The sequence below is a fragment of the Balaenoptera acutorostrata genome, chromosome 15 (assembly GCF_949987535.1).
Source record: "Balaenoptera acutorostrata chromosome 15, mBalAcu1.1, whole genome shotgun sequence".
NCBI lineage: Eukaryota > Metazoa > Chordata > Mammalia > Artiodactyla > Balaenopteridae > Balaenoptera > Balaenoptera acutorostrata.
Window position 1 is genome coordinate 13,512,002 of NC_080078.1, and position 12,141 is coordinate 13,524,142.

At 48.6% G+C, this 12,141-nt stretch overlaps 1 protein-coding gene across 3 annotated transcripts in view; it reads left to right on the forward strand.

Moving 5' to 3' along the window:
• Positions 1 to 10,404: 10,404 nt before the first annotated feature.
• GALNT17 (polypeptide N-acetylgalactosaminyltransferase 17) overlaps positions 10,405 to 12,141 on the forward strand; it is a 482,627-nt gene continuing 480,890 nt past the window's right edge. The window contains exon 1 of one of the 3 annotated variants that reach the window (XM_057529210.1): positions 10,405 to 11,823. In XM_057529210.1, the coding sequence (XP_057385193.1) occupies positions 11,586 to 11,823 (238 nt within the window). In that variant the 5' untranslated portion in view covers positions 10,405 to 11,585. The remainder of the gene's footprint in view (positions 11,824 to 12,141) is intronic. The other 2 variants (XM_057529212.1, XM_057529211.1) reach the window with 2 other exon arrangements.

The window sequence follows — 12,141 nt, forward strand, 5'->3', positions numbered from 1 at the left end:
ATGGAGTCTAAGGTTAAACTACCTGGTTCAAATCCTGGCTCTTCCACGTACCAGCTGAGGGACCTTGGTAGTTACTAAATGTCTCTGTGACTCAGTGTCCCCATGTGTTAAATAGGCATGATAATAATAGTATCTATGTTATAGGGCTCTTACGAGGATTAAAATGAGTTAATGCATGTAAAACATTAAATAAGTTAAAACATGTATATTAAAAGCATGACATGACACATTGTAATCACTTAATAAAATTTGCTTTTTTATTTTGTGGCTATTATTGCCTAAAATGTAGCTAACTGAAAAGATGAGTGAGCTTGTTTAGTTAAAAAATTATGTACATAATAATACCATTGGTACGTAAACATTAAAAGATTGGTAAATATATCCATTAGGGATGGCTAAGTGGTTGCAATGAACAGAGCCCCAAAATTCACTGGCTTAAAGTACAAGAAGTTTATTATTTTCTTTGCAATACAGGATAGATGTTTCTGGTTAGCAGGTGGATTTGCTCCATGTGGTGTCTTGGGGCGCCAAGGTCCTTTAATCTCGAGGCTCTTCCTACCCCTTTGGGTCTCATCATCACCTGCTTGATCAAGGTTGCATTGCCATCTTCAGGTTCTTCAGAGTGTCTTAAAGTTCCTTGGCCCAGAAGTGGCAGCACTACTTCAGCTCATATTCCGTTGGCTAAAACTTACCCACATGTTCATACCTAACTGCCAGGGGAGACCAGGAAGAGGAGTACAGCTGTGTCCCAGGTTTTGATGGATAGCTAGCTGACTCTGAGTGTCAATGACTGAAGTTTGGGAAATGCTGCTCTAGGGGTGGGTGGTGGGATTCTTCTCAAGACTAGGGCCAAGGAGCAAGATGGTAGTTAAGGGGTTCCCTGTGACAGGGAAGTGCCAAAGAGTTTTAAGCCCACGGATAGTTAATACTGAGTTTTACTTTTCTCCGTTCTCTGTTATAATTCCCATGATACACTCTGCTCTTACAGAAAATCTCTTACATACATGCTTTGAGTTGGAAGTGCCTGGGGCATGAGGGAGGGGGCTGTGATGGGGAGAATAATGCTTCCTGCCACCCCACAAAGATGTCAGCACCCTGATCCCCAGAACTTATGAATGTATGAGTTTACCTGGCAAAGAGACTTTGCAGGTACAATTAAGATTAAAGACCTTGAGATGGGAGCATGTCCTTGATTTTCCAGGTGGGGCCAGTCAAATCATAAGAGTCCTCGTAAACAGAAAATCTTTTCTGTCTGTGGTCAGAGAACCACAGAGATGGCAGGGTAAGAACTCAGCCTGATGTTCTTGGCTTTGAAGATGGAGGAAGGGGCCATGAGCCAAGGAATGCAGGCAGCCTCTGGAAGCCAGAAAAAGCAAAGAAATGGATTCTGAACTAGAGCCTCCAGGGAAGAAGACAGCCCTGTCAATACCTTGACCTTAGTCCCGTGAGGCCCACCTCGTGCCTCTGATCTACAGAGCTGTGTAGGATACATTTGTGCTGTTTTAAACCTCTTTGTTTACGGTAATTTTTCACAGTGGCAATAGAAAACGAATACAGGGACCTACTCCCTTGGTTGAGAAAAAATGGCAACATGGAGCACGGAAAAATATTGACTGGGGAACAAAGGGTTATGAGCACGAGATTACAAGGATGGCCAGGTGAAGATGAGCAAACTCAGGGAATCTTACCCTTAGAAGAACTGGAGGAGGGCATTGGACTTCCTACAGCAACTGCGATGGAGGATGTTAAGGGAAGGGGTAACCCAGGAGCCTGGAGAACTTGGGGACAATTGGTTTTCACGTCCTTGGCCATGGAGTTAAGCTAAGAACTGCCAAGACAAAAATCCCATAAACTTCTCTTTATTCCAGAAACTCCACCTGCACCGTGAGAACTCTAGTAACCTCGTTCTTTTCCAAAGTACTTGCAGAATGTTTTGGGCTGTTCCACATGAACTATTAAAAATTATGCCTCCCTGGGTATTTTCTCCAAACGAGTTGTTGCATTCAACAAAATAACCCAGGAAGCTGTAGTTTCCAGGGTTACCTCTGGAAGCTTCATGAAAGCACCCAGCAGAGCTAGTCTTGAGGTCAAGCCACTACCCATTGGAGAGAGGTTCTTGTACCTTATCGACCAGCAGATACGTGTCGACTGAAAACAAATGCATAACATGAGAGTTGTGAGTTAAGTTTTATTTGGGGCAAAATGAGGACTATAGCCCAGGAGACAGCATTTCAGATAGCTCTGAGAAACCGCTCCGAAGAGGTGGGGGGAAGGTCAGTATATATGTGATTTTGGTGAAGGGGGAGTACATGCAATCAAGCTCATATCTTTTTTGCAGAAGGTTTCTGCTAGTCTTGTGAAGGTTACTGCTGGTCATGAGGAGCAGACGTCACCATGAAGGATTTTAGTGCTTTTCTAGATATGAGGAGATAGAATTGGGCTCATAAAAGTGGCTCCTGAAAATATCTAACTATCTGAAGACCTGTTCTGCCAGTTTTTCCCAGAGCACAGAGTGCCTCATTTCTGATCTCCACCTTGAACTCCTTTCAGGGGGTGTTGAAGGTCAGCAGCTGCGGCGGCTCAGAATTTAATCCTTGTAGAGTTCGATGGCAAGTGCCATTCTGTAGTTGGCATACGTAACAAGAAAGGCATCGTGGAGTGTATGAATACACATTTAATAACGGCTCTGGTGTGGAGGTCAGCTTGTGGACGGAGAAAGCAGAGTTCTTTCTAATCCTTGAAAAAGAGGACGGAGATCAATGGTTGAACAGATGCCTCCAGTTTGCCCTCCTCTGACCCCGAGCACCCACATCCGCTCTTGTTAACTGGAGCAGGACTTGCCAGGTAGGACTGGAGCTGGCGTGGAGGCTGAGGGCAGGTCAGGGAGTGAGGGCTTTGTTGCCGCCCCTCTTACGGATGATTCCAGCCCCTGGTCATCCCCTTTCTTTCTGAGCTGTGTGGCCCACGACAGGGAGAATCCAGAGAATCTCTTGGCCTCTCTCCTGCACACCCTCACGCCGAAGCCAAAGCAAGCACTGGTCCTATGATGGCTTTTACTCATAATAATAATGAGCCATGAACAGACAGTGAAAAGTCACCTTCCTTGCTCCTTCTCTGCGTGTCTCTCTTTTTTCCACTTAGAAAAATGACAGCTCTTTTGGCTGCTATAAATGTTAATTAAGTTAAGAAAAGTTGCATACTTAAATACAATAGGAGCTCCTGCATGTGAAGGACCAGGGTGAGGTTCGTCTACACTTGAGAAGAATGTCAGGGCCCAGGCATTCCCCAGCGAGGCAGTTGTGCTTGGGAGGAGTGTGGGAGTCCCTGAGTGAGAATGAGAAGGGGTCCAGCAGCAGGGCGGAGGGAAGGGTATTCCCCCAGCAGCTCCTTGGACTTGGCCCCCTGAAGCCCTGTGACTCTATGAATAAACAGCAACCCCCCGCCCCTGCCCGCCCCCCAGCGTCAGGCCCTGTTGTTTCTCCTAAGTGCAATTTAATAATTTTGGTGTTACGATTTGTTTACTGTTTGCCTCTTCTGCTAGACAGTAAGCTCCTGAGGGCAGGGAACATGTGTCTACCATACTCTGCACACAGTGGCGCACAGCAAGCGCTCAATAAATGTTCAATTAACGAATAAGTCAAGGACTAGATACTTCGTAGATCTGCAGATAAATTTGTGGGTAATTTGTTGATAAAAAGCTGTGTATGTTTAGGCTCTCTGATAGGACTCCACAAAGGGCTGGGTTGCTGAAATGGCCTTTTAAGGGTCTGAGTTTTAGAAGGAATCCAACTTCTGGCAGAAAGGGAGCATTTTAGGGAAAAATACAACCCCAGGGCTGCTATGCAACTCGGCCAGTAGGCAAGTATTTCCTTTTCATGGCAGATCCTACCAGGAAAAGATATGAAAGGTACATGCCCATTATATGTATCATTATTTATTTCGTTATTTTCAATTTTTTTTTTTTTTTTTTTTTTTTGGCTGTGCGGCTTGCAGGATCTCAATTCCCCAACCAGGGCCTGAACCCCGGGCCACGGCAGTGGGAGCCTGGAAACCTAACCGTTAGGCCGCCAGCGAACTCCCTATGTATTATCATTTAGAAATTATATACATGCATCTCTGTCATCGTATATATTAAATATCAATATATGTAGATTTTGTTCTCATTTTAGTTAACAGTACATAGGTGTTCTAATAATTTATTTCTGTGCCCTAGTGGGTTGTCTTGTGCTCCTGCTTTGGAAGCCACTGTTGCTGTCTGATGAGGCTGTAGTCAGCGGAGTGGGCCCTGGGCTGGAGGGGGTGGCCTACGTCTCTTGGACAGGCGGACCTGCTTTGATGTATGTTTCTACCAACTAGTACTCTTTCTTAGTTCTCGAAATTTTAATAACAGCAATAATAACCAATATTTATTGAGTGATGAGAGGCTGAAATACAAACAATGGCCAAACCATCTGTGACTGTACGACTCTGACCCACAACCTCTCCAGCAACCAATCTGGGAAGCCCAACCGTAGCCCTTGCTGCCGGTGGCTCAAAATGGTCAGGATTTAGTCAGTAATCGCCAGCTTCTTAAGTTTTTGTCCCCACTTAGGTCCGAACGTAAGACCAATCATAGAAAGCCAAATATGTTCCCGTAACCAATCACAGAGGAGGCTCAATTGCTAGTTATTCTGCCTCTACTCTCCCCAGGCCAACAGCCTCCAATCAGGGCATATCTGAAGCCTTCCCTTTTTCCACTATAAAGCTTTCCCTCTCCACTGCTTGCCTTTGAGTCTCTGCCAAACACAAGTAATAGTGGCTGACTCCTCTGTGTGAGTGAAAGAACGTTGCCTGCCCTATCGGTAAACAAAGGATGTTGCAGCCATCAAGCCATCACATTACAGCTGCCTATGATGGTGAGCCCTGAAGGAACTCAGGGTTGAAACAGGATGCCCCCCTCCCCATCAAGCCCTCAGCCACTGCAGCTGCCCCCAAACAGTGCACCTGAGGAGGCTCAGCCTGGGAAAACACAGGATACTGGCCCCATTTAGCCCAGGTACATATCAAAGGAATGATTTCAATGAGCCCGTTTGCATCTTCCCATATATAGAAAAGCGCTAAATTCCTTAACTTGAGATGCCTGATTTTCTTTAATTAACAGTAATCTTTTGGTGTTCTGACCACCTGGTCTTCGTTGCAAAAACTCTTATATATCCTGGCTCCTCCCTGACCGCTTCTGAGCAATCTCTCAGAGCTATCTGAGAGGCTGCATCCCAGGCTTAAGTCCTCAGTTTTGTCTGCCAAATAAAACATAATATCCAACTTTTAGGTTGTGCTTTTTTTGTTTGTTTTCAGTCGACACTTGCAATAGCAAGCTGAATATACAAGCTTTGCTTGTCCTCAGTTGGATGATCTTTGTTTATTTCCACAGTGCTTACTATATGCCTAGCCCTGTGCTAAGTGATTTACATGCATTTATCTTTGCAACTTCATGAGGTAGTATTATGGATATTGTTCCTGTTTTACAGCTGGGGAAACAGATGAGACCCAGGGAGGTTAGGTAACTTGCTCAGAATCGCACAGCTAGTAAGTGGTGAGTCTAGGCTGATGTGTGTACAGTGGCTGGCACACAAGGCAGGCCTCCAGCGCACGCAGCAGCTTGGTCTCGCCCCTTTCATTTATCCCCCCTTGTCATAGTCTTTTCTCCCCTTATATTATGCATCCTTGAAGTGGAGGAAAGGATGGATTCTGTCTCTTTTTTTTTTCCTTTAAAAAGAAACTCCAGGGCTTCCCTGGTGGCGCAGTGGTTAAGAATCTGCCTGCCAATGCAGGGGACACGGGTTCGAGCCCTGGTCTGGGAAGATCCCACATGCCGCAGAGCAACTAAGCCCGTGAGCCACAACTACTGAGCCTGCGCGTCTGGAGCCTGTGCTCCGCAACGGTAGAGGCCACGACAGTGAGAGGCCTGCGCACCGCGATGAAGAGTGGCCCCCGCTTGCCACAACTAGAAGAAAGCCCTCACACAGAAACGAAGACCCAACACAGCCAAAAATAAATAAATAAATAAATTTATAAAAAAAAAAAAAAAAGAAACTCCAGTGGGATCCTTTCACAGTGTATACATATATCAAATTATCACACTGTGTACTTTAGATTCTCAAATTTTTTTTTGTCATTAATATTGCCAATAAAGTTGGGAAAAAAAGAATAAGCAAAAAAAAAAAAAAAACCTCCAGTGAAATAAGTCAAACAGAAAAAGACAAATACTATACAACCTCTTATATGTGGAATCTGAAAACAAAAACAAAAACCCAGAATCATAGGTACAGAGAACAGATTGGTGGTTGCCAGAGGTGAGCGCTGGTGGGAGAAATGGGTGAAGGTGGTCAAAAGGTAGACACTGCCAGCTATAAAACAAATAAGTCATGGGAATGCAATGTACAGCATGGTGACTATAGTTAATAATACTATTGGTATGTTTGAAAGTTACTAAGAGAGCAGATCTTAAAAGTTCTCATCACAAGAAAAAGAATTTGTAACTCTGTATGGTGATAGATGTTAACTAGACTTCTGTGGTGAGCATTTCACAATATATACAAACATTGTATCATTATGTTGTACACCTGAAATTAACATAATGATATATGCCAATTATATCTCAGTTAAAAAATCAAATAACAATTCCAGTATCTGCTGTAATGTTCAGGGTTTTATGAGAGTGAAGTCTCTACCTCTCTGTTTCTGGAAGATTAAGGAGATTGGCAAAGCCTCTGGAGAAAGATGAACCCCGGGTTTTCCTTGATGAACTTCCAAGTATTTTTTGTAATAATAAACTGGACTTTATTAAAATTAAAAGCTTTTCTTCTGCATAAAACATTCTTAATAGAATGAAAATAATATTTGCAAAATATTTGCAAACCATATTTCTTACAATGGTCTTGTATCCAGAATATATAAAGAACTCTCAGGGGACTTCCCTGGTGGCGCAGTGGTTAAGAATCCACCTGCCAATATAGGGGACATGGGTTCGAGCCCTGGTCTGGGAAGAACTAAGCCCGTGTGCCACAACTACTGAGCCTGCACTCTAGAGCCCGCGAGCTGCAACTACTGAGCCCGCATGCCACAACTACTGAAGCCCATGTGCCTAGAGCCCGTGCTCTGCAACAAGAGAAGCCACCACAATGAGAAGACTGCGCACCACAATGAAGAGTAGCCCCCGCTCGCCGCAACTAGAGAAAGCCCGCACAGCAACGAAAACCCAATGCAGCCAGAAATAAATAAATAAATTTATTAAAAAAAAAAAACTCTCAAAACTCAACAATAAGAAAGAAACAATTTGATTTTTAAAAAATGGTCCAAAGATTGGAACAGACATTTCACCAAAGAAGATATTTGGATGGCAAAGTATTTATTTTTTTTGGTTGCATGGCATGAGGGATATTAGTTCCCTGACCAGGGGCCAAACCTGCACCCCCTGCATTGGAAGCACAGCGTCTTAAGCACTGGACCACCAGAGAAGTCCCAGGATGGCCAAGTGTTTTTAACTTTGGTGATGGATTAGGCTGCGATGTGAGAGGTTTTTAACAGGCAAGCAAAGGTAACACAGTCCAGTCAGAGCTCCATATCTTCTGGACCATGGCTGATGAATGAAAAATGTATCTGGAATCAAAATCCTTGGTGACCTACGAACAGAAATACATCAATCTCCTTCCTTTGTTTGCTAAACAAACAAATATACCAATAAACCTCTTTTAAAAAATGTTGTTTGTAGTTTAACTGAATTTTATGCTTAGGAAAGATTTTTGGAGCCATCCAAGAGAAATTTCTTATTTTAAAGTCGAGAATTGGTTTGCTTCTTGGTAACAGGGGTAATAAAACCCAGATCCCCTGGTGAACAGACCACACAGCCACTGAGGTATAATTTCGTTGGTTTTACTAGCTGGATTGGGGGCAAATGGTACGCAGACAGATGGCAGTCATTAATTGAGGGAGGTCACTCACCCCTCTGGGAGCCTCTGGGCACAGGGCAATTGATGACTCTGTCAACGGGTCCTTTAATCTCTGTGTATGTAGTTTAAGTGGCTAGGTGTGCTCCTTTTAGGCCTGAGAATTTACTCAGCATGCAGACTCTATTTAGTTCCGTCCCTTCACATCAGTTCAACCTTCATTCATACAAGCATGTTGGCTTTAGTCCAGAGTTTTCTTTCTTCCGTCAAGATATGCAAGCAACCAGAGAGCTCCATCAACCTTGTGTGCCTTGGCACCACTGGTTTCATAAGCAGCTGGCCTACAATAAATATTCAGCTGCTTATGTTTTTGCATATCTAACATATGCCAGGCAGGTTCTTAAAATTTGGGTGTCACTGACCACATTAAGAATCTGAAGGAAGTTATGGGTCTTTCCCCCCAGAAAAAATGCCCAAATGATATACACACACAAATTTCTGTATCTGATTGAGGGTTGTTTATGGACTTCTGGTCTACCTCGGACATCTCTGGGGACAGGAGCTGATTAGGGACATGGAACAGTGTTTCTGAGCAGAATGAAGGATCCAGCTCACATTATACACCACCAGTTGGTAATGTCCCCAAGCTTTGGGTGATATGGTTTTCCCTAGGTGCCCTCTCTTGCCTGGGTGGGATTGATTCAGAGGTGGGGATTGCCCAACTGGGGGCACAGTGGGAGACCATGTCTATGAGTGTGTGTGAGTCATGGCCACTACTGGTAATGTGTTTGAAATAAATGAGTAACCAGGTCTCGAGTAATCAGGAAGGGTAGAGAAGGAACTCAAGAGGGCATGGAAGGGCTGAAATACTTGGGAGGGAGATACGGGTTGCTGGTGGCTGGAGAATCTGTTTGGTTGGAATTGAGAGTAGGAAAGCAGTGGGCACAGGGTGGGATTTTAGTGCAGGATTGCATGAGTGCAGCACTTCTGTGTGATGACAGGGCTCAGGGTGTGACCATGACAGTGGGTCACTCATTGGGTCTAGAGTGCCAGATGTCATTTATAAATGTAGCTGTCCAGGAGGCATGTGGAAGGTGAGGGGAGAAACCTATAAGATTCATGATAAGATCATCAGTTAACTTGGGCAAGGGACCTCTCTGGTTTTAGAGGGAGAAAAGAAATCTCACTGAAGTTGAATTTTACCTGGAAACATCTCCATTACTCTGAGGCCATTTCCTCTAATTTGCTTCCGGTCTCCTACTCCCAAATATGCATATGCCTGGGAGTCAGACCCACCACAGTTTAGAGCCACTTACTACTGGGACACCCTAGCCCAATGCCTCAACCTCTCCAGCTGCAGTCCTGTGGATGAACGAATGCCCAAAAATTATTTTTGCAGAAGCTTCCCTCCGAGTGTGGTTATAATAACACCTAACTCAGCTGGGTATTCAGTGAGATAACATGGAGAGGGTGCGTGGCCCAGTGCCTGTCTTATAACTGCTCAATAACTCAGGTTTCTTCCTACTCAACCCCTTTCCTGCCCAACCCGTGGGGTTAAAAACTGTCCCTTGTGGCTTTTTTCATCTAACAGTTTTGTATTCACTTTCTTGTAGATTATACAAAGCAAAACCTATTGAACCGGGACACAGAGTTCCAAGGGAATTAAATTAAAAGATTGTTATATTTTTTCATTCACTTAGATTCTATGTTGAAAATCAACAATTCAAATAATAAATCAGCAACAAAACAAAACACAAAAACCCAACGGTAACAACAACAACAACAAAACACTTCAATGAGATCGAAATGGTAAGGTGGAAACCACCAGATTTATTGGGCTTCGCTGCCCGATCTTTTTTAGTTGGCAGCCTTATTTCTTGCTTCAGGCCCAAGGAATTAAATGGATCAACGCGGGGTTTTGAATTCCAGCATTTGGAGCTCCTGGCTTTGGGAAGAGGAAGAGATTTCGGAAATCCAAGAGCCAAAATATGCTTCTTACGATAAAATTCGTATAGAGGTGGGAGTGGACACAGAAACTGTAACCTGAACGATGAGAATTCTCACACGGAGGGAACCCACCCAGCCCACTAACGCTCGGCCTGGCTCCCAAAGTACCAGAATCCGAGTCTCCAGGCCAGATTTTCCCTCTAGCCATTCCTGGCCACGCAAAGCGGAGCTGCGAGCACACAGAAAGGGATGTCTTCATCGCCAACGAGGATGGAACAAACCCGCCCGCTCGCGGAGTGCTGAGAACCAAAGGGTCCCTCCAACGCGGGCAGCCGTCAGCATGACTTGACTGCCCCCATCCCGCGCGGTCCGCGCTCTCCAGGCGCCCCCAGCCTTTCCGGGTGCGCGCGCAAGAGCCGGCGAGCCGGAGAGCTGTGCGTCCAGCAGCCTGCGGGCGGCGGTGGCCGACTGGCTCGCGGCGAGAGGGGTGGCCAGCAGCGGCGGAGGAGGAGCTGGCGCTCCTCGGGCCGCGCCCCGCCCTCCGCCGCCACCTGCGCGTCCCCTCCGGGCTCTGGCGCCCCGGGGCAGTGTGGGCTCTCCTTTCCGCAGCGGAGGTATCACCGTGTCCGCCAATTAGAAGACTCGGCGTTTGGCTCCTTGGGACGCGGGAAGAGCTGCGCTGCCTGTTCGGGCGAGTGGAGGGTGCGACGGCGCGCGTCCCTCCCCTCCGCGCTCCCCGCGACGTTCGTGGAGGGGGGTACAGAACTGCTGTGACTTTTGAGGTCCGACTACTCCTTCCGGCTAGCCTCCCAACGCGCCAGCTCGGAGAAAGGCCGGCGTGACCGGCAGGCCCAGAAGACTCGCTGCGTGGGCTCGGGACTTGGAACGTGTCCGGGAGCCCGTGGCGCTGTGCGCGCTGTTGAGTTTGGCGGCGGGGTGGGGTGTCCCCCGGCGCGAGGGGCGGAGAGGACGTTGCGCTCTGCCCCTTCGTCCGCCCCCTAGTGCTGCCCCCACTTTGAGAGTAATCGAGACTTGAGTGTGACTGCGGAGCCGCGAGGATGCGGGCCCTGGGCGCGGGTTTTTCCTCAGCTCGGCGCGATGGAGCGGGTCGGTGAGCGGAACAAAGGCGCCCGCCCCGGGGAGCCGGTCCTCGGCTGAAGACCGCGGGGCGCGCGCCACGACGGCCGCCTGCGGACTAGGGTGGTGGCTGTGCGGCCCGAGGCGCGGCGCGCTCCTCCGCCGGCGGGCGGCGAACCCTGAGCCCGGCACCTGCGCGCCGCTTCTGCTGCGGCGCCGGGGCAGCCCCGCCTGCCGGCCCACGGGCCCCGGGGGTCCGCTGCGCTCGCAGCCCCGCTCCCGGTGACCTAAGGTCCAGCGGCGAACCACTTGGTGGTGCAGAGGAGAGACCCCCGGCCCTTCGCCAAGAAGCCGAGGCGCCTGCTAGGGGCCGCGCACCGTGGACTGAGCAGGCATCATCTCTGGGAGCACTTCTGCAGACCGAAGGCTTCGGTGTGAGCCATTTAGCTCTCCCCGCGACCGCCCGGACCTCACAACCGTCTCCGCTGCCCTAGCCTCCGCGCCGTGGGGCCGGGAGCGGCTGGGATCCTCGCCAGCCGTCCGGAGCGCGAGGCTCGCACGGCCCCCGGCTGCCCCGCGCCTCGCCGGAGCCCGAGGGGGCGCGGGTCCGGGGCGAGGGCCGACCGGGCGTGTTTGATGGCTTCACTGAGAAGAGTCAAAGTGCTGTTGGTGTTGAACTTGATTGCGGTGGCCGGCTTCGTGCTCTTCCTGGCCAAGTGCCGGCCCATCTCGGTGCGCAGCGGAGACGCCTTCCACGAGATTCGGCCGCGCGCCGAGGCGGCCAACCTCAGCGCGCACAGCGCCAGCCCCATACAGGATGCGGTCCTGAAGCGCCTCTCTCTGCTCGAGGACATTGTCTACCGGCAACTGAATGGTAAGGACGCACTCGGGTGCCCACGGGGCTCGGCGCGGGCGGGCCGGGCACCGGGTTCACCCCCGGGGGCCCTGCGCGCGGTGCGGGTGGCAAGCACCTTCTGGCTCCCCCGCGCCCTTTTACTCTCCCTGCCCAGTCTCGGCCAGGAGACCAGGGCTGCTGGAAAGAATTACCCGTTTCTTTTCTGTTCTCCAGCTGTAAGTTTGCTTTTATCGTGGAAACACGTCAGCACAGCTGGCTCCCGGTCTCCGCGCTCAGGAATGATTACCTGGCCGCTCCGGCCCAAGTGCGGAAACTAGACGCGCGGCCAAATGGGAC